Source organism: Syngnathus leptorhynchus, chromosome 20 (assembly GCF_054491065.1).
Source record: "Syngnathus leptorhynchus isolate UIUO chromosome 20, UIUO_Slep, whole genome shotgun sequence".
In the NCBI taxonomy this organism is placed as follows: domain Eukaryota; kingdom Metazoa; phylum Chordata; class Actinopteri; order Syngnathiformes; family Syngnathidae; genus Syngnathus; species Syngnathus leptorhynchus.
Window position 1 is genome coordinate 3,582,051 of NC_141214.1, and position 25,267 is coordinate 3,607,317.

General features: G+C 41.0%; 1 protein-coding gene across 3 annotated transcripts in view; it reads left to right on the forward strand.

Moving 5' to 3' along the window:
* The window catches only part of epha10 (EPH receptor A10), a 156,119-nt gene that overhangs the window by 64,947 nt on the left and 65,905 nt on the right, over positions 1 to 25,267 (forward strand). Inside the window, exon 1 of one of the 3 annotated variants that reach the window (XM_085900232.1) lies at positions 14,102 to 14,305. The exons of the other annotated variants lie outside the window; for them this stretch is intronic. Coding sequence (XP_085756358.1) covers positions 14,227 to 14,305 — 79 coding nt within the window. The 5' untranslated portion in view covers positions 14,102 to 14,226. Of the gene's footprint in view, positions 1 to 14,101; positions 14,306 to 25,267 lie in introns of those variants that run through there. 3 annotated transcript variants of the gene reach the window in all.

The following is a 25,267-nucleotide window of genomic DNA, read 5'->3' on the forward strand; positions in this document are numbered from 1 at the left end:
ACCAGCTGGTCTCTGGTGTAAACACTGTCGAGTCATTCATTGACTATTTTGGATAAATGCCTCAAGTCTGTTTAGAGAAGATGCTGTCAGTCTTTTATTCTTGTTTGTAAGTGAATTAAGTCAGTTTGTTTGTGCCTCGCAGTCCACCTGCTTCCACTTGAGCAACAATCGGCTATCGGCACGTTCGCCGCGAGCTATCGGCAAACAGCAATTAGCCACAACTTGATTTCGCAGCTGCAAATACAAGACATGAAAAGGAGGCTCTCAGAAATAAAAAGCTTACTGTTTTATAAATATCCTTTTTTTTGAATGCACAATTTAGAATCTGGAAAAACATGTTTTCGCTTGGATTTGTTTTTGGGGTCAGAAAATTCCCGCTCATTCTCTTCCTCACCATCCTTGTTCATCGTGTTTTCTCTACAAATTGGTTCTGCGTAGGAATATGTCATGAGGCGTGTTGGCACGTCGGAATGTAACTCTTTCCAAAACAATTCGGAAAAAAAAAAAAAATCACCTAGTTAGACCCGCTGTCAGGCCCAATTAACAGGAACCCGTGTTGTGATTTTAGTTTAATTCATTAACAAAGTCTCTCTCTGTGTTTCTGCATCAGACTTGGCAGGCTGCAGTTTGATAACTTAATTGCGTCTGGAGCTAAATGGAAGAAAGTACTTCATTGTTTCTCCGTTACATTTATCGAGTCGTGAGCCAAGTCATGAATAAAAGCTTTTGTTTTTACTTTAGCTTAATAATTCTAACTTTAAAAACGACTAATTTAGAAAAAAAATATTATAATTATCACGCTAATTAAACTGAAGCTACATGCTGATTTTACACACACTCTAATTTTCCATTTTCTCTCTCATTTGTAGCTTGTCATGACAAGTGATGTTGAAAAACAATCAAAGAAAAGGAAATAATAAAATGATTTGCATAGGCCTGAGGAAGAATCTAGTGAATGGTGACAGTGTGGGCAGAAGTGTAGCTGATAGTCGGATAAGGAAGATGTTCTATTTGTGGTGGATCGCCGGCTCGGATTAGCGACGGATCTTCCTCCTCGCATCGGCACGCCACAACAAAGATAAATATATCAATTGAAAGCCAAAGAAAGATGCGCGATGACAGGTGTGATTTGGGCTCGCAAACCTTTGAGGCGATCTGATGCACATCATTAGCTGCTAGTTTCTTCTCATCCATGCATTTTTTTTTTTGCGATGGACACAAAGCAGATTTCTTTTATACATGCAATCATGATTAAAATACTCCACTGAAGGAAAAAAGAAAAGGATATAAATAAGGGTTGATGGGATTTTTATGTGGAGGAGGGATTCCCTACGGGCTAATAAACTTGCTTAATTATGAGCGGCCTTGTTAATTTACTCTCTCGTAATGTAGAGGAGGATCTGAGACCGGCCGAGGAAATCCAGCAGCAGGAGTATCTTACTCCTCGGCTGAACTCTACATGGCCTCTTCGCAGTCCTCCGAGTATGCGAATCGAGAGATTTATACATGCTTGACGCTTTAATGTGGTTATATTTTGAGGATTTGGCTATTATTAGACAGTTGGTTACTAGGCTCGAAAGGTCAAGACAAAGAGAGGAACGAGATGGAACGTGTCCAAGGTCCCTCTCATAATTAAAGCCGTTTTTGTTGAATGCTATTGTAGCTTCGTATAAATGAATACAGAATGAAGTCTTTTATAATCCACATAACCGTAATATTTCATGCAGGTTATTTCTTTGGTGTGTGGTAGTTTAGCTGTTACATTAAAGAAACAACACTGCAAGGCCCAAAAATACAATACTGGTTATAAATGATCGCGTCAAAGTAATGGATGAGCGGAGAAGTCAGGAATTCCAAAGACCACAAACTCATCTCACAGTTAAAAGTTAAGATGTTATTACCTTTCGGTGTATTTTTTTTTTTTTGTGTGTGTGTGTGACTGTGTGGAGGTCATTCATATTACAGCATATTGCTACACAAATGAAAACTGCCAAAAAGGAGAGAAGCATGTAAAATATAGAAGGAGAGCCATTGATTAAATGCTGCAAAGTGAGAGTAATTCGGTGAGCGCTGGGAATACACACACTGCGCTCCTTCCATTATTCATGCCTGTGCATTTCTTTCTTCACCTTCTCCTACCTTTTCTGTTCCCTCACTCTCATCTGTGAGCCTCGCTGTCGATGAGCGATGATAAATTACAGCCGGTGTGGAACTTGCATTTAGTTCTGTCGTTATTCAATAACAGACACTGCAGAAATCAGGACAGCTTGGCAGTTATTGTAGTGCTGCTGGCGCCGTGTGATTATTCGCCATAATTCACTTTATCACTTCACCCTATTGAACCAAACGCAACATAAGTTGTTTGTCTAACGGGGGGTGTGGTTGGGGGGTACGGGTGTCCTACCTTTTGCCTGATTATTTTGGCTATTACCAAATAAAAATCAGCATCCATTTTGGCTCGACGGTCCCGGCTGGCATCAAACCAGCGTCGTCAACAGATACACGAGCCCGCTCACTGTAAAAACACATTCATGTGTGAGGGGATAAGCCTATGAGTTGCATCCTGCTGACTTACATGTGAGCCGGTGGCCTACATGGGTTAATGGCTTGGCAGTCGAGGACATCAGAATTAGGCCTCGGCTACTAATTGCATATGGGAAAGATTTATTTTAGATTGGGGAGGGATAAGCCTGCAGAATTTGGTCTGCCACGGAATCCGATATTGCCAAATTTCTGCTCGGATTGTTGTGATTCAACCGGTACAGGTTGTGAACGGAGAGATCGTAGGTCACTTGCAAAGGTAGCACCCACCCAGTGAGAGTTTATAGAGGGTAGCATGAGAAACAAATAATCAAAGTGACACAAGCATTGGGGCATATCTTTCATTTTAATGAAGCCACTCCAGTAAAACAGCAGGGGTGCTAGGGCAGTTGACACCCCTGCAGGCACAACATGGACAAGTGTTGGTTTGACCCGACCAGCTACTGTTTCATCTGGCAGGCTGCAGAAACCCGGTATATAAAATAAAATGAAAAAAACATGTTATGTACATCATTTGTACATTTTACAGGATAGAAATGAGGTGTGATGGTTGGTCATTGATGTCAGGGAGTGAATACATGCGGGAACTGGGTTCATTTTGTGTAAACAAGACTCACTGATTACTGCGGAATCCCAGATGACAAGGAATCATGCATGATTAGGAAGGATGTTACACACTTGTCATCAACTCCAGGATAATTGGGAGGTTCCGGGGCCAATGTGTCCTTGTCTTCTACTGTTTCCCGTGCATGGCCAATTTTTGAATACTTAAAAAAATATATATATATATTGGTGCATATCCCAGACCATGCCTGCCTCCCCTCTTGGCCATCTAATAGTTTTTAATAATGTATACATTTCTCCCAGAGGTGCCCTCTTTGCTATTTTGTGTTTGAAGCTCACCACACATACAATAAAAGATGCATCCGAGGATAACAAGGTGCTCCAAGCTCGTTCTTATAAATCAACCCATCTATAAGATTTTATTTTTTTGACACCAAATATTCCATCTCATCTTCCCCTTTGCTGGCTTTCTGTCAAAAGAGCAATCTGATGCTGTTAATGAGGCACTAACGAGACAATTTCCAATCTTAATCTCAGGCAGAAAATCCGCGTGCTTGATGGTTTTTTAAAAAGCCTGCGGGATTAACCGGCGGATGGATGCGTTGCGAGCTAGGGCGTGAGAGAAGACTATAGAAAGTGTAGGAGAAACAAAAGGTGAAAGCAAAAGAAACACGATGCGGCGTTTTGTGCTAATGACTGTAAAACACGAGTGGGTGGAGGCAAGCAGAATAAGTTGCAGTCTTGATAGGAAACAAATAATGAGGCAGTTGTGCTCACACTTAACACCCACACTCTCCTTTTTGAATGGTAAAAAGGGAGACAAAGTGCAATTTTGAGCTTCTGTCAAGTCTCATTATCTTTGGAGCTTTTTTTTTTTTCTCAGGTCCAGTCCATCCTATGGCCATTTTTGCAGCACTCTGAAAGATGAAAGGGTGTCCTTTATTTTCCAGATGAAATACTATGGGCCTAGCTTTAGATGTTCTATCATCTTCACCGGCGGGGAAACTGATCAGTCAAGTGAGTTGCATTGAAGATAAAGCGATAGCCATAATTAAAAGCTAGCCACTTGTAATGACCTACAGAAAGGACACATTTGGATTTTTTTCATTCAAACTTTTCAATAAATTGCCTTTTCGGACATCTGGAAATGCTCCTTCCTTTAAATTGGCAACATTGTTAAAAAGATGTCCTAGTCTGAACTGCCCTCCTGTTTGCTTGACACCCTTTTTTTTTTTTTTTTTTTATCTTTCGCCATATGCTGTTTTTTTTCTTTCCCTTTTTTAACCAAGATTTTCCCTCAGGATTAACCAGGATTATTTGAAAGTCTTCGAGCTCTCCAATCCCTACTTTTGGCTTTTTCCCCAAATTTCCCCCAATGCATCCTGGAACTGTATCTCGATCTGCACCAACATGTTATTCTTACGTAAATTATGTCCGACACACTTCCCGCATTATCCTGAAAAAGAAACCCCACAATCTTCTTGACGAAAAATAAACTCGCCTATTTGTATTAAAGCGAGTCATGTTTTGGGTCAGTCTATCATCTCTGTAAAAATTTGCCTCGCTTGATCAGTGTGACCTAATTTCCATCCTTTTATTTCCACATTAGCATAGCATTGAAAGCATTCAATGTTTTTAAGATTTTAATACTGCTAAACCCCCCAAAAGCACAACTAACTCTTATATTTTACATTTGTTTTATGGTCATCATTATTTCCATACAATTCTAAAATAAATATAAATACATATAAAATATTTCCATCAATCCGCTATCTCTATTTTACTTAAAAAAATCCCGTAAAAATTGACAGAAAATATAAAAATTCTCCTAACCCATTAGAGTTGTCTTTTTTTGGGATTACACAAAGTGGAAATGCATCTGCCATTAGTTGGGGGGTCTCACGACACATCATACAGCATCAGATGGATGGCTATCACACGAGAAATCTTTTGCAAGATTTCCTCCCGGAATATTTAGGTCATGTGCACGCCACAAATGGCAATTCTAGCTAGCATGTATGCATGCAAGCTGTCAAATGCACAAACGCAAGCACTCGCATGTGCTGAATAGGTTTGGGGGCCATTGAGAGCAGATGCTTTAGGCGTACACACACTTTGACTCACGCAAACAAACAAACCTTGAGACCGTGTGCCGCACTTAAGGGTGCCTCGTGTTCACGTGCCAATTGTGGCACACTTGAGTTGCTCGAACTCAAAATCACTCACGAGATGCATGCAGGGAAAATCAAACCGTAGACGGACTCAGAATGTAGAAAGATGTCGACAGAAAAAAAAAAGATTATTCGTGATGCAATAAATCACTTCAAGTGATGCCATTTTCTCTTGTATAAAGATTCTGCAATTTATTTCTATTTTTTTACCTTGACAAGTCAGAACTAACCTACACTAAAACTTGTAGAAAATCCCTAAAAAAATAATAGTTTTTAATCGTCTATTTTTTTTTTCTTCCCATGCTTATCGTTGCTCCTTGACTTTTTGATGCCTGTCAAATTGTTTGTAATATTACACTCCACAAGCGTAGGCTAGGCGTGGGAGGGAAAAATAGCTCCAGGCAGTTTACACTCTCCACAAATTACCTGATTAGCCGTTATGTTGTTTTAATTAGCCAGTCCGATGGTATGTGTGGAATAGTATTGAACATCTTAAGAGGTCACCGGCTTCCATTTGCACAAAAAGTTTTCGCTTTGTAGAGCACAGCTTTCCTTTCATTCTCATACTCGCTTTGGGATTTCCGACTGGACCATCCGGCGGGACAAAGGTTCGGCTAAGGAAATAATTCCAACTATAGAAATGAAAGGCGTAACAATTTTCACCTTTCTGCCCTCTTCAAAAGGTCCGTGTAGTAATGAATGAGTTTCCCTGTAAAATGATTTCAGCAAGCCCGCGGTTGACACTTTCCAGGGCTCCTGTTCTTTAGGGTGGCTAATTAAATACCTGTCTTATGAGTCCTGATTATGGTAATCAACTGCCAAGCAGGCGGGTCTCTGTAGACTCTGGATGTCCTTGTGATTAGAAGAGTAGCCGAGATGGAGAAAAACCAGGGAGCAGCTCATTAGTAGGTCTAAATGTAGTTGCGGCACTCAGCGGACACAATTACTCTCGGGAGAGAGAGAGGAAATATTGAGGTTGGTGTTTACCTGATGACCGCTAGCTTTTGATTTGATCTAATAGGTGGGGTTAAAGTCGATTGATTTCGAATAGATGTGAAGCTCCATTGGAATATCTCAACATGCATGTTAGGTTGATGGAAGACCTGAAATTGATTTTTCACTTATTATTCTGAATTTGAATGACGCTCACCCAGTTTGTGGATTCGAACAGTTTGGTGCGGAGGCAAAGCGAGGCGCTGTCGGCTTTTGTGTGTGCTCGCCGGCTGCTGAGCTCTATTTGACATCATATTGAATTTGGCTGGGTTGTTTGCCGAGGCTAATTTACCTGGGGTAGACCTCGGCGACTTCCAGGGAGGGGGCTGATAATTAAAATGCCTTGCTACTGCCTGGATAGAATATTCATAGGAGATTACCTTCCACCTCCTCCTCAAACATCCCCGCGCTACTCTGAACGTGTGTGTGTCGTACCCAATGATGGGATATTCCGATTTCCGCCCGTGTTTGTGATTGCGACACCCCACCCGTGACCTCTCTCTCCCTCTCTTCCTCATTACGTAAACTCATCACATGCCGCGGGAGATATTTAGGTCAGTGTGAGGCCCGAGATGAGATGAAAGACGGGAAGAGCGGGAGACAGACAGAGACAGAAATAATGAAATTGACGGCCCCCGTGTGAGAGCGTGACAGCGGGCTGTCGTCACTAGTTGATGGATGACAAATGCTCAGTGTCCATGTCGATGACGCTTCTGTTGTACATCTCAATAGTGGGAAATACGTTTTTTTTTTTATTTGGAGTAATACTATGGAGCGGCTTTTCACTGTGGTTAATAAAGTCGCTCCTGTCTCATTATGGCACATTGGAATTAAAGTCCATTAAAGGCTCCAAGGCGAAGATCAGAAATGAGATGGGAACAGTAGGATGGATATAAAAGAAACGTTCATGAGACTATTACGATTTACTCCTCCAGCCTGGTGAACAGACTGCATCACACTAGGAAGGATACTTTTCGGGGACATAATGACAAGCAAAAAGTATTTTCATGTTTACTCCACAAACAAATTAGGAAGGCTTTTTTGTGTTTATCCTCTGCAGGTATCTCTTTGTAAATATTCACAATTATCACTGAAATCACACTGAGATGATTTGATGGAGCCATTTCCCTTGATCTATTTTTTTTTTTTTTTTTTGGGAGAAATCAACCTCCCCGTGACCCAACATTTAAATCAGAGGCTCTTTTCTAATACCCCTGCAGGTATTCATCATAATTCTGCGGTAAATGAAGACACGTAGCAGATTGAGCTATTTGTTATCACAGTTTATCCCAGCGCCGGGATGCCTGCTATTTTCCTGCCAAGATCGGGAATGGGAGGTGGAGAATGGGATTCCTCCCACCTCTTTTGTTATTTTTACCGGATTAGTTTTCCCACCATTCTTCTACCGATGGAATCCGAGCACCTCCCCCACCCATCTCGTAGAGGTGAAGGAGGCAAGGGCAAGAAAGAAGTGGTTAAAGGCAAGGTGGGAGAGGAGCACGAGGTGGAGGTGAGCTTGGTTGACATGCTGATAGGGAGAGATAAGCATTTTTTTCTGCTGCTGCGTTCCTAGGTGAGCCAATGACCTCTCCGGCTTGTTGATTATAGTGTTTGGCCGAGTCGTTATCTCTCCACTGCAGAGGGAAGTGTGCATACTGTCTGGAATATGAAACTCATGTTAGCTAAACAAAGAGACGGCGCATAAGCATGTCGCCGCTTTTGTCATTCGGAGCGATGGAGAAACTCCAATGCCTGTTGCTGCTGGATTTTTGTGGAGAGTTTTGTACAGAGGTGGATAGTATGAGGGAGGTGGAAAGTACTGAGAAGATGGCATGCGTGTCTTTACCTCCTGAGGTCAGCTCACAGGGGGGTTGCACGGATTAAACATAGCGTTGAAGTAGATTCATTATTCATCCATCCACTCTCACCTGCCTTCATCCACGGCACCATTCGGCTCCCTGCGGGGGGGGCGTGCGAAGCAATTAGATCTTTCGCAAATGAAGATGTGCACTAGTATGCCACAAAATTAGGCACACCTCTAAATTTCACGAGACCTAACACGAAAGCCGGACGACTCATTTTTCCTTTAACAAAGATGTTATGCAACACAACAATGCAATGCTCATAGCTGGTTAGCTGCAGATGTATTTTTATTTAAAAAGAAATGCAAAAAAAAGTCTAGTATGAAGCAATATTAAGGTGAATATATATATATATATATATATATATATATATATATATATATATATATATATATATATATATATATATATATATATATATATATATATATATATATATATATATTTCTAGTATTGACCTACAATAATGCCAAATGATTACAAATATTTACAATATTTAAGATTAAGTAACCGAGCGTGTTTAGATTGATTTAGGGTTAGCGTGTTATTATGATGTCTGGATAAATGCGGATTAAGTGAAGGAGGAAATTTAGTATGTACCATGTGCGTGATTTGGAGGCATGCGATGGAAAAAGGGGGAGGGGGCTGCATGAAACAAATATTGCATGTGGATTTGTGTCACGGGGAACGTTTCATCTGGACTTTAAGTGTGAGCATTTTTTTGCACGCGATGTACCCAACGTGTGTGTTTCTATACCCTTCCCTTAACGCTTGATATCGGTTCGTATGGGGTGGGGGGGTCAACCGCGTTCATCCCCATCACTTGCAAGCGGGTCCAGGTTAACGTTCCAGTTTGCTCCTGGCATCCAATGCCAAGTGGGAACGACTCCTCCTACCAACGAGCCTGCCAGCTAGCCCTTAAGCCACCAGTCTCCGAGGAAATTGGGGGGGGGGGGGGATGCTGTGCATGTGAAAAGCGACAACAAAAAGGTAGCATTGGCAATAACAGGGATTTACAGATGAAATGGAAAAAGGAAAACAGAGATGCTAAGCGATGGGGGATGGAAGGGGGGGAGATTGGAACCAAAAGAGAGGATAAATCAGGGAGGATGTGTTTTTGGGAGTGGGGAGGGAGGGGGGTGAGAGGCTATCGGGCATTACAATATCTCAGTGGTAATGACTCGAATAGTTTGTTGAAAGCATTTGAAACTGGAGGAAGAAGGGAAATAATCGTGGACATGGTTGTTATATAGATGTGTGTCTTTGTTGTACTGTAAAGGAATGTCTTTACATACTGGGGGGGGGGAGAATTAATGAGAGCTTGGAACAAAATGTGTTGTTTGACAGATGGGAACCGCTGGAAAAAAATAATGGCGTGCAACAGACGCTTCATTCCCCACAGGAGCCACCATGACCACACAAAGTGACAAGCTATAGATGGATTAACCATCGCATCCATTAGACGACCACGTGAAATTACATATTGCACAGAATAATTCAGCAAAGTCCATTCAAGTTCGTCATTTGAATTCTTGTCACCTTCCCAAAAGATGATCCACCTGAGACAGATTGCAGCCGGGCTAAGCGTGCACTTCCTGGTTTGTGCCGGGCTCCCACTATCTCGGGACACCATCGCAGCCGACACCGTCGGCTGAGGCTCGTCCTGTAATCGTATCAGAGAGCGAGCGGAGGGAATGACAAATCATATTACAAGCTGCACTTTTTGTCATCTTGCTACTGTTCTCTGTCTTTGTCCAAATCCCCAAGAATGAAGATTCATGTTTTGGCCTGTGGCAGGAGAACTAATGTCATATTGAGACTTTGCGTACAAAAAAAAAAAATAAGTTGGTCTATTAAGTGTAGTTTAGAGATAATACATATCCATTAGAAGTCTTCTAGTCTGGTTCAGCTCTTTTTTTATTGGCAATTCCGAAGAAAAAAATGTTCTATTTTGCTACGTATTTGCTAACATCACTATTTTTTGGGGCTCAGTTGGATGGATAAAGCATAATTGCTACAAAGTATTATTTTAAATAAAAAAAATCAAAGCGCCACCATTCAAAGACTTTAACAAGATCCCAAAAATGAAGAAAAAAAAAAAAGATTCATCTGTGACCATATTCCCATTCTGGTTTCTTCCAGTTTCGTATTACATATTTAATGCCAACAGAGGCGAGGGAAAGTTCAGAGAAAGTTTGAGGAACAATTTTTCATTCACTCGCCTGGAGAGATCCCAGAGTGAGGGACCCCAATAGGAGAACATGAATATTCCACTTTGGATTTGCATACGCTTAAGCTCTTCATCTTTCGCCTCGCTCACCTTACATCACAATTATTATTTTTTTTTTTTGCTAATCTCGGACAGCTTGCTAGAACAAATGTCATCGCGACGATGTTTGCTCCTCTCTTCCGCTCGTCAAGCGGCTCCATATGCAGTAGGTCTAATCAATTATGTAAATAAGCGCTGTTGTCCCAACAAAATTGAGCAGCGTCAGCGCGCATGCTTGACGATGACAAGTGGAGCTAAAGGATGTTGACGTTCCCTCTTCTGGATTTTGCACTTGCAAATAGGGAAACACTTGTCGGAAACCTTGTCTCAGCTCTTTCCATTGGTCAATAATTAAAAATCAAAATAATAAATACAAATAATAATTGATAATATAATAAAACTCTGCTTGGTAATCTGGATGGCCATTCTTCCTAATTGGTTCTATTTATAGTTCCAGTTGACCTCACAGTAACCTAATATCTGCCAACAATTAAGCTACTCCTCGCCAATGGAGGAATTTGAGATGATCCAAACAATATGCGATTCTCAAGATATTTGTTTCAAATGCCTTTCTGATGCTTATTGTTTCAACTCCAGATTTCCCATAATGATGTTTTGCAGACTTATCAAGAGTGGGAGAAAGAACGATTCATATCTGCTGAGGTTCATTACGTGGAGTGTTATGGGGAGGTCGGAGAATCGATTAACGCGCATGTCTCTATGACGACGGCGAGCAGAGAATTATACGGTATAATTGCAACACAAGAGATATTATTAAACTTACTTTGATTTAAGCATCCCTAATCTAATCAAAGCACCATGTGCCCTGTGTTTGGGAGCTGCTTAATTACAAAGTGCGCGGAACACGTCTCACATTGTGATCATGATATTGTTTTTATGTCGAGGCCAGGCAATGACAAGGTGTCACAATGTCACTCAAAAAAAACAAAACAAAGAAGACTGCAACATTATGAATTCCCATCAGTGTCTCAGAGGACAGCAGGCCTCTACTGCAAAGTCAAAATAATTTTCACTTTCACTTTTTGGGTCGTGTAAAATAAAATGAAATAAAATTAAATAAGATTAAATAAAATTGAATACAATTAAATAAAATTAATTTTTTGTATACATACAATTCTTTTTTTTGTCTTAGGAAGAAGCTTTAACATGCTACTATACACTGTATGTGGGTCAATACAGTTAATTTTGATGGCTGAGGTCAAACGTACTAACCTCAGATGAAAGTTATTTGTCTCGAGCAGTTAAGTGGTTGCCGTTGTTCATGACAATGTCAGATAGGTCCTTGAAATGTCAAGAATGCTATGGTCTCTGAAAATAATAGATTGGAAAAAGGTAAGGACTCAACATTTAAGTGAACTAAAAAAAGGGACTCTGATCTACACGGAATATTTTACATCGCTTAGCACTTTTCCGATAATGTCCGTGCTGACATTAAGAGCATGCAGTTTGTGAAAGTGATTTGAGAAATTTATATGACCTTGATGACACTCTTGTAACCCACAACTAATTTCATCACAAGGACTCATTAGCAGTAATTTCCCCATTGGCTCTTTACCGGTTCACCAGGAGACGCTGCTGCGGTCTTCGCTCTTGCCCGTTTCTCAAATGTGATGAATGTAAACAAATAAAGCTTCTATTTGAATCATCACTTGACCCAATGGCACAAAAAATATTTGGAATTATTATTGTTGCAGCAGTGATACATAAGAAAACATTATTATTATTATTATTAATTTTTTATTTTTTTATTTACTTATGTTTTTTTGGTGTGGGTTAAGTAGAAGTTCACAGTACAAAATGAATATTTTTTTTTACCATTTTTATTCTTAGTGACCCAGGGAAAAAAAAAGTAGATATTCTTTTTTATTTTTTTTTATTTTTTTTTACAGTCAATCTCATGCATGGAAAATGGAAATCCATGTTTCCTTGGCACACACTGTATAAATAAATGACATGTCGGCAGTCCATGGGTTGAAATTAGAGGGAGTGGCCTGGAGAGAACATGTGAAGGAGGGGGGGGGGGGTTATAGCAGGATAGGCCGATGGAGTGCATAAGCATGAAATTGTCACATAATGAACCCTGAGACTGAGCTGCATGTACTGCATAAGTGCTGAGAGTGTGACCTGAAATTGACATCTATTACTGCTTCACCTCTGCACGCTGTCAGGTTGTTTTGGTTTCTTGTGACATTGTTTGCGTCTTGATCGGCCTGCTGAAGAAATTATGCTAGTTTTAAGTCATTCCCGGTATTTTGCAATGGCAGCTTCAGCCAATTATGTTTGGCCCATTTGTGCAGATTTTGGGAGCTCTCATCTCCATTTGCTAGATTTCTCTTTGCAAAAACAATTTATTCTAGATGTTGGTCAATAGTACAGGTTTTGAGGATGGGTTGTGCGAGTAATCAATTCGGGGCAAAGTTGTGCGTGTTTTTTCCGAGTCGGGGCCGGCAGTTTGACAGCCGGAGACGGAGTGGCCGACCTGAAAGCGAAGCCATATGATGCAAACCCTTGAAACAGCAATCTCGATCTCTTTAACTGCCTTGTTCTCTTGATTCGAAAGAGGAACAAGCAAAGCCGAAAGGGGATGTTCGATAATATTTGCTCGGTGGGGAATATTCCCAAGTTTTCATTTTAAAACTTTCAGCCGAGAGTCCCATCACAGAGATAGTCTCAGTTGTTGTCCGATTAATTAAAAAAAAATATTTCGTAACTGCACAAATAAATTGCGGAGGAACAATTTCAGTGTACACAAAAACTTTCTTAACATATACATACTGTATATAGATTGTGAGAAACCTTATGTGCATCACTGACACTGTAGTTCTTCTTTTGCCGGCAGCATGAATTCACTTCCTACTCTGTGGCAGTGTGAGTAGATAAATAATGATGTCTGTCTCTTTATGTAACCTGTGATTTAATGACAGCTTGCCCAGGATGTAGTCTGCCTTTCGCCCAGTCAGGTAGAAAAAAGTCCAGAATTATTCGTGTGTCATCCATTATTTCCATTCTCAGTAAGCAATAATAATAAAAAAAAGACTGATATCTTAATTGACTTTACACAAATAATTAAAATACACCTATTTGTTTAAAAGCTAATATCAAAAATCCCAAAACCAAAAATGGACTCCAAGGCTTAATTTGATTTGAATATTTAATTGGTCAGGGTTTTAAATTAAATTAAAACAAATGATCTACTGTATAAATTGTATTATATATGTGTTGGCCGTGAAGTGCAGAGCACAAAAAAAAAAGTAAACAAGAAAAATCCCCCAAAAGATCAAATATGCTTTGCTAGTCGTGAAACATTCTCCTGCATGGATGTCCCAGAATAAATGAATTGATGAAGTTGAAAATACTGCATAAATAAAGAGACACTAAGTATAGGGCTGCTACTTTAAATGATCTCATCATTCCAGAGGGTGTGTTTCTGTTCACTTCATCGGCTTTCTATAGCTTCTAAATTTCCTTGACGAGCGCATTTCAGTTGCAGTGGAGGACTTGACTCGAGCGACTATAGTGGGAACACCTGGCGCAAACGTTTCCCTATGTTGCTTCACGATTGGTCCAAGCTCCTGCACGCTCAGCTTCAGTCTCTTCATTATTGAGCCTTTTATCCGTCAGTCTTCTCATGTAGTCCCTCCCCCGAGGTATGAAATAGGCCGTGTACTTGCCACATTGGAACACTATTTGCCCAGCCGGCTTCTGCTCCGATCCACCCACCGCGAGTGCGCCTCTGCAGCGGAGCTTTACGCGCGGGCAGACTGGAGAGAGATGACAAGTGCCCCGCGGAACTGGCCAGACAAACATGGATCTGCGTAAAATGATGATTTCGGTGCTTTGGATATTATTGCTGAATAATTTGGAAGAGTCTCACGAGGAGGAAGGTTGGTAGAAATGGACTTTGTTGACTCATTTTGGAACGTTTGCAGTGTGGCGAGCAACAGACAGATGCTTGTTTGGAGGAAAGGCAGGTGCACCAAATGTTTAGCGATTAAAATCAGATAAAAAAAAAAACGGGATTATGATTTTTGAAATCAAATCTACTTTGCGGACGTATTTGACGTGAATGTGAAAGCGGGTTTTACGCATTTGTGTCGCGTGCGCTCAAGGCATTTAAACCTCCCAATGAGTTTGTTGCTGACAGTTTAACATTGGCACAGCCGCTCAAGAACGTCAATTGGATACATTAAGTGCATGAAGTCATTTTAATTCAAATAAAAGATGCATTTTTTTTTTCATTTGAATTGATCCGAATGCAAAGTCAAATGACGTGCAACTGGTTTCTTTGTCTTCTCTCTGGCCGATGCAGCGTTCACTGCTCTTGTTTAGTCTTGTTTGTCCATATTTATTCCCCGTTTAAATACTTTGGAGCACTTTTTCCCCCCCTAGTGTGTTGTTGTGGTTGCCATAAAACTGCGGTGGTTTTAATATGCTGCATTTGAGCAATTTACTATGATGAGACAATTATGATTCACTTACTGCTGGTGTGAGATTTGGTTATGGTTTCTTTATTGCTCCTCTCATGCACACCTACAGTATGTGATGGAGACCAAAAAAAAAAAAAAAGATGTTTGCAGAAAACTGCTCAGATCTGCACAAAAGTGCAAAAGCTGAGATTTATGATGCTAACCAGTTGGAAGATTCAAGGACTTTGGTCAAATGGGTTATTCATTGCCAAATACATTCCATCATTAAACACATGTCATTTTAATATATTGGTGAAAAAAAATGACATTCTGCTGCATTGAGCCACATTTAAAGACATTTTATTCGCGTCTGCATGCCTGACTGACAAAGTCAAAGTCTAAGCCCATCTATCAAGATCCAATACAAGTGCAGAGCTCCACCAAAATGACTTAACAAATTCAATAACTGAAGAATTGATTAGAGATGCCACTACTTATTAACTCAACAATATGTTTATTGTTATAGCTGCTGTTTTTGCAAAGATGTGGGGCCGGCACTCCATCATAATCAAACTATGTTGGCTAGTTTTCCTTCATGTTAGGTGGCTCCACCTCAAGATGCACTTTGACCCTATTTTAATTTGCAACCACAATATTTCCCATTGAATAAATCCCATCCATATAAATTTGAATTTATATTAGATCACCTCAGATTTGCCTCATATAGTGGCCGTGGAGTGTAATGCAACCATATGTCTCAACTCACATCGCATCTATGACACACTTACCCACGTCAAGGACTACTCAAACACATCCGCGAGCGACTCAGGATTTAATACATGCACGCACTTGACATATAATTCTACATGCTTTGCGAGCTTGCTCACCAAACACTCACCCAACAATTTCCGACCGGCTGCTGAAGACCTCGCTTGGGCACGCACGTGTGGGAGCTACACATGTTGGGAAAAACACTTTTACACGCACTTGCGCAATATTATCGAGGAGTAAAAAAAAAACACAGGGTGGCGCTTCACGGGCCGAAGCCCCCCCCCCCCAGCACGGTCAATCCAGCCACTCCCCTCCCTTACAGGCGGCTTTTCTCATTCCCTACACCTCACCACTAACACACCTTGGCATCTCATCGGGTTCTCATTTACTTCCACATGCCTCCTTGCCTAGCCCTCCCCTCCCTTCTTTCTTCCCTCCCTCCCTCGTCCATCCATCCATTCTGCACAAGGAGAGCGGGTTGCAGAACAATAAGCACAGAACGAAATTGAGGCCCTTGCTGTTAGTGTGGCCGGTTTTCCATGATGCCTCACTTGTCATGTCGGAGTAATTTGAGGGATTTTACCCAGCTTTGCATGCACAGGCAGTCTTGTTATGCGCCCCAATCCTTTTCTGTCATGTGACTTGGATGATGGTTTCTAGCAGGATGCACAATGGAACATAGATTCTCACTGTTTGGCCATATTACATCCATATATGCATGTTCTTCTGAAAACTTTTCGGGAAATTCTTCGAGGTTTTACTCTACTTGGATGGCTTAAGAAGAAAATGTTAAGACAATGTTGTAATTGGTTTAGCCTTTGCAATGTTTTCACTGGAGAATGTTGGTGCTTAGGTGAGCCTGTAGCTCAGCCATCTTTCACTCTCACAATGGAGACATCTTTGCTGCAGCATATTTCCATAAGCCTCGCTATCTGCTCTCATCTGACAGAAATGATCCCAGTGTGGGAATATTTTTAGCCCCGGAATATATGCATTTCGATCTTCTGTAACATTCATGGTGCACATACAATAAGGGGGAAAGAAACAGGAGGGGAAATGAGAACTCAATCTGAGGTTGGGATTGAATGATTTTCTTTTTTCCTTTTTTTTTGCCCATTCATTCATTCATTCACAATAAGAAAATATATAAATACATTAAAATATTGTTAATATGCAAAAAAATGAGCTCTTTTGCTTTTATGTTGACAATTTGTTTCTTCTGCCCCCAAGTGGCAAAAATGAAGTCTTGTAAAGGTTATTTTTTAAAAAAAACATTTAAGTCATATCTTTCTTTAGTGCGAAATGCTGAGACTTGCACTTTCCATATCACTGCCGACTGATTGTGATACATGCAAGGTTATTTTCACTCACCAGGGTCGGATGGATTGGATGTTAAGGACAACGTTTATGTGTGGGGCTGCTCGCTCTGATAACTCTGACCTCGACGAGTATGAAAGGTCAAAGCGATTTGCGCCCATGACAGGCATAACAGGACGACATTCTCTTGTCAATAAATTAGGGACAGGAAAGAGGACATAGAGTCAAATATAAGGAGATGCCGAGGTGTGGGAATTGTTTCTGTCATTGTTCTTGTATGTTACGTGGAATCAAACAGTCCGGGTGTTCCTCGGAGTAAGCGCGAGCCGGTCAGCAAGATCCTTATTTACTTCCCGGTCCACTCCGAAGACATCGACTGAGAGCGATAGACTGACAAATTGCATGCGTGTAAAAGAGAAGCTGTGTGACTATTGGAACCCGATAGGCTGACGCGCCAGCCTTTGTTCTCGGTAAAGACGAGAGCATCAGCAGGCACTTATGCTTGGATTGGCAAGAACCAATCAAGCGTAGATGAGGGCCAACAAGTTGTGTGCGCTTGAGTGTGTGTTTTGTGTGAGTCTATTTATTGCAGCTATTTTCATATTTAGGGCTACTTATTATTTTCCAATTATTATTGGTTTTCTAGGAGCCTACCCGCCCCCCTTCTCTCCCTAGTTGTCACTCGAGTCTGAACGTTAAAAGACAGAATCCATAGGATCACTTTCGACAAATAGATTTAATGAAGTGGCTCTCGAGTGTAAAAGCTGCACTCGTTTTTCTTGTTCGCTTTTTTTCCATTCATTTGAGTTTAAAAAAAAAATAAAAAATTTAATACAAGTGAGGATGAGCTGTTCAAAAAGATGGATGGATTAAAATTTGTCGGCAGACTTTTCAGTCCGGATTGTCTAAAGTTGATAAATTGCGACTGCGATTCTGCTGTTGGAAGAAAGTTCGGTAAATAAAATAAAAATATGAACTATGAGTGTAACAGGGCTTAAGGTCTCTAAACATTAATTACAGCGCAGATACGGTGGGGAAAAAAAAGAACTCTAAAATAGATTGAGTTCTGCTGAAGCAGCCATTTGTAGCGCCCTTCATCCTATTTCAAAAGACCAAAATTCATTTGCTGAACGACCTTGTTAAATGAACTTTAACTTGCTTGCGTACCAGCTATTAAGACATAGCACGCTCTGTCACATTCTTTAAAATCAGGGATGAGTTTTTAAGGCCAATTGTCTTTCCTGCAGATGAAAGCAGTACAAAAAAAAAAAAGAAATCCCTTTCTGGCTGTTTGACAAACGTGCTTGTAAAACAAACACACGCCTTATTCCATATTTATATTTTTTGGGACAAAGTGAGCATTTTCTTTTGGAGTATGGTCTCGCTAAAGTCGTCAAGGTCCATCCATCATGTTTTAAAAGCTCTCTGCCTGCAGCCAGCCGTTATGCAACCAGCAGATTTTTCGTCCAATGTGATGCACGAAGATTTTTTTTTTCTTGTGTACCAAAGGCTGATGAGGTTCCACACCTTCTCAATAAAACACCAGTCACTCATCTCCCATGCTTTAGTTACTCCGGCAGAGACCGGCCGACCCATGACAGCGACCTCGTAATGTACTTTTCATGTCCACTGATTCTTCTTTACCATTTCTGAACTCCTGACACATGTTAGAAGAACTTGCGAGCTGTGCTTGAGTAAGTCCCGAACAGACGGGAGGAAGAAGATGTCAAGCCTGCTACATATTTTCTTATTCTGCTTCCCAATTTAATCTATAATTTAAATCTTTCTGTCTGTGATTTTTTTTCTTCACTTTCGTAAAAGGCCGTATGTGTTTTGTCTGTCCATTTTTTTTTTTTTGCTGTGGACATTCTGGATTTTTAAGTGCGCCTTATAACTTGAAAAATACGGTAATTTGGATTGACACTCGTCAAGTGTTTTCCATGCGTTGCTGCTGCCCTGGAGTTTGACGTGGTCTTTGTTTTTGCTTGTAACTCCCCCCGGTCGCCCCTCCCCTCTCCACTGAGTAGTGGTAATGACTGTCATGTTGGAAATGTGTCCAGCAGGGCCTCATAAACCATTACCCTCATGTCTGAAAAAGCCCATTAATCTTCCTGAGGGGTGTTTGACCTTTCAAACTCATTAACCAGCAGCGGGGCGGAGCAGACGGATGCCAACGTATGCATAAGCTAGCGTACTTAGTCAATCTTATACAATCGCCGACTCACAGGTGAAAGGCGTCGATATTTATCTGAGTGTTAGCATCGTGGTTCTCCTCCCCATTGCTCTCCACTTCATCCTCTCGCCTCCTCACCGCGCCGGCTTGGTCAGCGACCTGGAAAATTGTTCGACCTTTTAATACACATCTTCCCCGGTGATGAATAAATACATAAATCGCGCGGCTGCGGCTGGGCCGTTTATTTTGCGATAGTCGACCCCCCCCCCCCCCCCCCCCCCCCCCCCCCCCACACACACACACACCCTGCGGTTTTCCCACCCGTACATCTCGACCTGCACCTTCTTCCAACATGGACACGGAGGAGGAAAGCAGGGTGTCTTTGAAGCGATAGCCCACCCTGTGGCGATGAGTATCCATAATGAAAGGGTGTTAGTGGCCAGAGAGTGTGCATGCGAGGAGCAAACAAGCAAATGTAATAAGCCCGACTGGGCGAGGCGGGTTAAGACACCAGCGTGGGGAGCGACTCTTCTCACTTTATCAGTAGGCGAGGGCAGAAGGCTGAGATCGCAGTAGGTGGGAGAAGATGTAACCGAGCAGTGTTCCACCTAGTTTATTAGAATTCTGTAATGGCCTTTTGGATTAAAGAGGGGAAGGGGCGGAGGGTTAGTAAAAAGTGCAGCAGAGACTTTGTATGCACGTATCGAAGCGAGCGATAAATCGGAAAATGGAGATGTTTCCGAGAAGCAAAGTGCCCTTGAGCAAAGCTGTAAACGTTCATCCGAATCTATTATGTCTATATATTTGACATTGGGTGAATTTGTTGAGTATAAAAAAAGTGACACTATTGATTATTGTCCTGACAAGGTGCTTTTATAGTAGCTGGATGTTCTAGTCTATGCTCTGTAAAAAGATATTTTATTGATAGCTGAGGGAAAGTCTCGTTTCGATGTATCTTTTCTGATTGCTCCTGGCCTCGAGACCTCGGGTGTGAATATTTGTGTGTGCTACTGCGCTTTGTATGCATACTCGGCAGTGATTGCAATCAGTGTCATCAGTGAGGTCCGCCCCTCCCGCGTCTCATCCTCTCATCCGTAAATGTTGCTTTCCTGTTTGCAAGACAATTAGTCTGCCAGTCAATCAGTTAGTCGATCAGATAACCAGCTGGCTGGATGTCAGGTGACTAAGTCACCTCTACGGCAGCTGGTCAAGAGGCTATTTAGGAAGGCGGGCAATTAGAACGCAAATCAAAGATGATGAGGATTTGGAGCAGCGGACAGAAAGGCAGTCATTGTCAAACACAACAGTGAGAGCATGAAAGACATTCCTTCCTAGTGCCCGCTGTGTTGCTAATTGCTAAATGCACTGAGAGCTCACTGAACTGTGTTTACCTCTGTTCATCATTATTATTCTGCAGGGGGTAGGGGGGTCGACGGGAACCATTCCTATGGCAACATCGAGATGCAGGAAAACAAGTGTTCAATGGTACCAGTGGAGTTAAAGTCCAAGTCATGATTTTATCGATTTATATTTACACATATTGATGCAATAACAATGTGAAATAAGTAAGATGCAAACAAAATTTTGATTGATTGTATTTTGATTGATTATATTTCTATTATATTTTTATTTATTTATTACATTTATTTTATTTATTGATTTTATGGTTGTAGAGAAATACACGTCATACATTTGAGCAGAAAATGAAATGAAAAAAGGCAACAATGTTGTGGTTTTCAAAACATTCCATTCATTCTCTTCCACCCGCTTGTATTATTATTTTTTTTTTTCAATTACCGCAAATACTTTATCTGTTTGTCACTGTGACGTTATGAGCCATTTTTCCCAGTAACTGCGCACGGTTCAGCATATATCCAAACAATATCTACGGTTATTACAGCGATATGGGGACGCTGTTCATTCTGCCAAGAATTGGTTGAAATGTGCTGTAATTGATTTGGCCTCACATTGAATACATTTGCCATTTGTTTAGCGGGTCCGAGCTACCTTTTTGTGTTTGAATGTGTGCTGGAGTATTAAGTCCACCTTTTCACGGATAAATTGATTTTAACCGGGGTTCCTGAGGGTTATTATGAGGTTGATGGAGGTGTGCCACCTCTTTTTTTTTGTGGCGGCAGGATGTTCTTCTTTGTTTACCTGATGTTGTATAAAAAGTTATTCATATTTGGCGATTTCTTTTTGCTGATGATGTAATGGTTCGACACGATGTTCTCTCGAGGTCGGATTGAAATGTTTTAACACAGAAGGTGGTCGACTCGATCACATTCTCAAGTGTTCTTTCCATCTGTTCCACTCTCTTCTTCTCTTAACCCCGTCACAATTAATCCGAGTAGTGTTAGTGGATAGAATTAATACCCAGTCTCAAGTTGGTAGTAGTATGTGTTCCGAGGAGTTAAAGTAATGGACTTTGTTGGAAGGTCATTTCAAGGAGTCTACCGTTAAATCACTAAATGGCGCCAAAGCACTCAGTGAATCCAATTCATTGGCAGGTAGATTTACACGAGTGCGAATCACCTACCAGTGGTGTAATGGTTTTTTCTTTTTTGGCACTTTAATATTGACACGCTGGCTCGGTGAGGTCACATGAATATGTTTTGTAACCTGTGAAAGGTTTGCGTTGATGAAATAAATAACTTGAAATGTGTTTAGATCGTTTTCCTTTTTAAAAGTCTTGCCTTGTAGTTGAAGCCTGTCCAAGCTCGACTGACAAGGGCAGAAGAAATGGCAGGGAGGACGGCGATTGAAATGCAGTCCGGGGGAGGACAATACTGAATCTAATCTGTTTATACAACCTCACCTCCAGCCTCCCTCCTGTCCCCTCTAATTCCAAAGTAGACAAACAAATATACACATTAATGCATAAACACACACACAGTTTCACACACTTTATGAAATGAACAGAGGTCCTTTGCTTATCTTGCAGGTGGAATCGGGAAAAGTGGAAGAGTTGCATTTGCATTTTAATTTGCCCTCAATCAGGCATTGTGTTTGGTGTTGCAGCGGAATTGCCTGGTGTGGAATGGCCACCAAATTCAAATCTGGAGATGGGGCTTTTTTTTTTTTTTTTCGTCTGCTCAATTTCTCCTTTGTCACTCATTCTGCATCACTGTCACTCTCTCTGTTTTCTACCACAGCTCTGCAATTTTATTTCTTGCTTATTTACCACAACCTTCAATTCAACCGCCATTCCCTTTCCCGTTTTTTTTTTTTTATCACTCTCTTCATTTCCGAACCTATCCCACCACACACACACACTTCTCATCTCCAGGACAGCAAATGCACAGATTTCATTAGTGATGCCATGCCATGCTGGGGAGTCTGCTCCAAAGGTTTCAGGCACTCATGGAATTATGACCCCAGACTCTCTTCATCATCTTAACCCTCTGTCATGCCATCCCTCTTTACAAACATCCATCCCTTTTTTATACCACCCTACCCAATTCCCTCCAGCCTTCTAAAATATGGACTGAAATTGTCTGTGACAGACAGAGGACTTATTTCTTGCAGCAAACTGTTCCGTAGAGTTCAGACCAGAGAAAGTTGGACTCATTTGCTCTGTTCCATACTTTCTTCTGAAGAGCTATAATTTGCTACTTTGCTGTGCACTGGCAGTAAAAAGCACATGAGCACGGGGAAATGTAAACAAGACAAACACTGGCCTGAATTTTCAAATGTGAATCTAGAGCTTCGAACCACTTGCCCCACTTTGCCACCTAAAACAAAACACGCTAAATATAAACTTAATTAATTACATTTTATCGGCCAATGTGTTGGGAAAAAAATTTGGGTAAATGCACCAGTGAAGCTGTTTTAAATTCTGTTTATTTTGTAGTTATGCAAAATATAATGTCAACCATGGTGAGGCTTTCTTAAAACCTGGTCCTTAACATTTGACAGCGTCTGGGTGTTTATTACCACCTGCACTTGGATGCCTAAAGCACTTTATGATAAATGGCTTAGTCATTCCGTCATTTATGATTTGCAAACAAGGGTGTAGAATAACTGGAGGCTGTAGAGCTCAGCTATGCCACCACGAGAACTCTTGATTGGCTGATGACCCAGTAGGGTTGACCTTTAATTTCCATGCAGTGTGTTATGGTTGCTTGGTGTCAAGAATGTTTTTTTTCGAGGTCAAGTCAGCTGCTCGTCTGACTTTAACCCTCAGGGATCGGCGAGTCACCGGCAGCACATTAAACTGTAGACCGAGTTTTGTTTTTGGAGGAACTTGTCATTATTTTGGCTAGAAAAAGTTTTTGTCTGGTTTGAGAAATTTCCTCACACGTACCATTTGTTTCCTTTCATTTATTTTTTTTGTGCAACATTGTCACCTGTCACCATTTGTTTGATGGATATCCACAAACTTTGTGGCAGGACATGACTACCACCATAAAAATGACAACAACAAAGCAGACAGAAGATGTAAATAAAATCATATTTATTAAAAAAAAAAAAAAAAAGGTTAAATAGCCTTAATTGCTTGACTATTAAAAGTCTTTTAACATTTATTTTTCATTTCAGCCTTGATGCTTTCACGTCCTCTAAATGGAAAACAAAGCCCTGAATTGGAAAACAAAAATTCTATTCAATGCCAGAGAAGTCGAATAGCGAAGACAAACATCCAGTTGCTTATCTTTACTGCACTCATAAAGACCTCCTGATTTGTAATGATCTCCTCCAAGCTCCAACCAGTTTCTACTCATTGCTGGTCACGTACAATCACACATAATAAACGTGACAAATCTCTAATCATCCTTCTTTAACTGCATCTTTGCCAAAGCTCACTCCGCCACTCTCGCTGACTGACAACCAAGCACTGATTGGGAATGTCAAGCAAAACAGAGACATGCTTGTTTCCCGTGGTGTTATCTCACCACCTCGTTCCTCCAGGAGAGCCGGCGGCAGTTACCGACATGGGCGCCCGGGGAAGGAGAGCGGCAGAAATAGTGGCAGACCTGTGGTTAACAGTTAAAGCCAAACAAGTAATTAGTCCTGATAATTAAATCCTCCAGTCTGCACTGTAGAAACCACACTTGCTGTTTTTGCTCAATTTACATAAACAGTAGAATTGCTCTGTTCAAAAAAATGAGGTATTTGCTGATTAATTCTGTTCTATTATCTGCCAGGCGATAAGCAAATTAACAGTTAGCTGTGGAGAACTGACGTGGAATAATGGCTGGCGAGAGATGGGAAGGGGGGGGGGTAGTTTTGGCGCTAAACAACTCGTGGAACAATGAGGGCCATAATCCGGCTGCGTGCTCCCACGGGGTCGCAAAGACTTTGTTAAATTGTGTGTGTTTTGACTAAAGTCTGTTTGTCTCTTTTTATTTGCCGTCGTTAGTCGTTTTTTTTTTTCTCGCCCGGCGCATTTGCATAGCCCTGCGTTAGCAGATAAGTTATATTTGGGAGCGTACTGTGAAGATTTGTTTGCCTTACCTGCTTTTTTGTATTTGTTGCTTACTCGAAGGGGGAGCTCATCAGTTAGGGATGCACTTTATGCTTCTCATTAAAGAGCCTCTTTGATTTCATTAATTACTGACCTACTGCTGCCACTGCTGTGCTTTGGCACAATTTGGCATTCCAACTACTCACATTTTACTACCTCTGTTGTACTCTGCATTATTTATTTGGCTTGGTTATTAATAACCACGATTACCCAAGGAGTGTGTCTGTGTACATGCAGTGTTGATTAAGAATACGATTACTGGTTAGGCTAAAAACATAAATTATTTGGTCTCATTTTTTGCAAAGTAGTAGTTGCATGAAATAAAATCATCTGGATCTAGATACATTTTTATTTCCTGCAACAACTTGACAAATAAAATGTATTAACATTTTAATTTAATTTAATTTAATTTTGTTTTGTTTTGTTTTATTTGTACTTGTGATCCCGATGCGTGATTATCAAGACTCAAAGCCTTTCGAAAACAAATCCGACTTGCTGGCAAGTGTTATTCTTGAAACGTATTGTTAACTTTACAATCGCAACATACTTTTTTGTGTAGTTCCTAACTTCAATTGGCTCTCAGGTTCTTTGTCCTATTGACTACTATGAGCAAGCCATCTTTCCATCTCCCTCTCTTTTCTCTTCCTCTGCCTAGCACAGCTAGTTATAGACACTATTGAGTGATTGTCTGACAGTCCAATCGATCTCCAAGGTC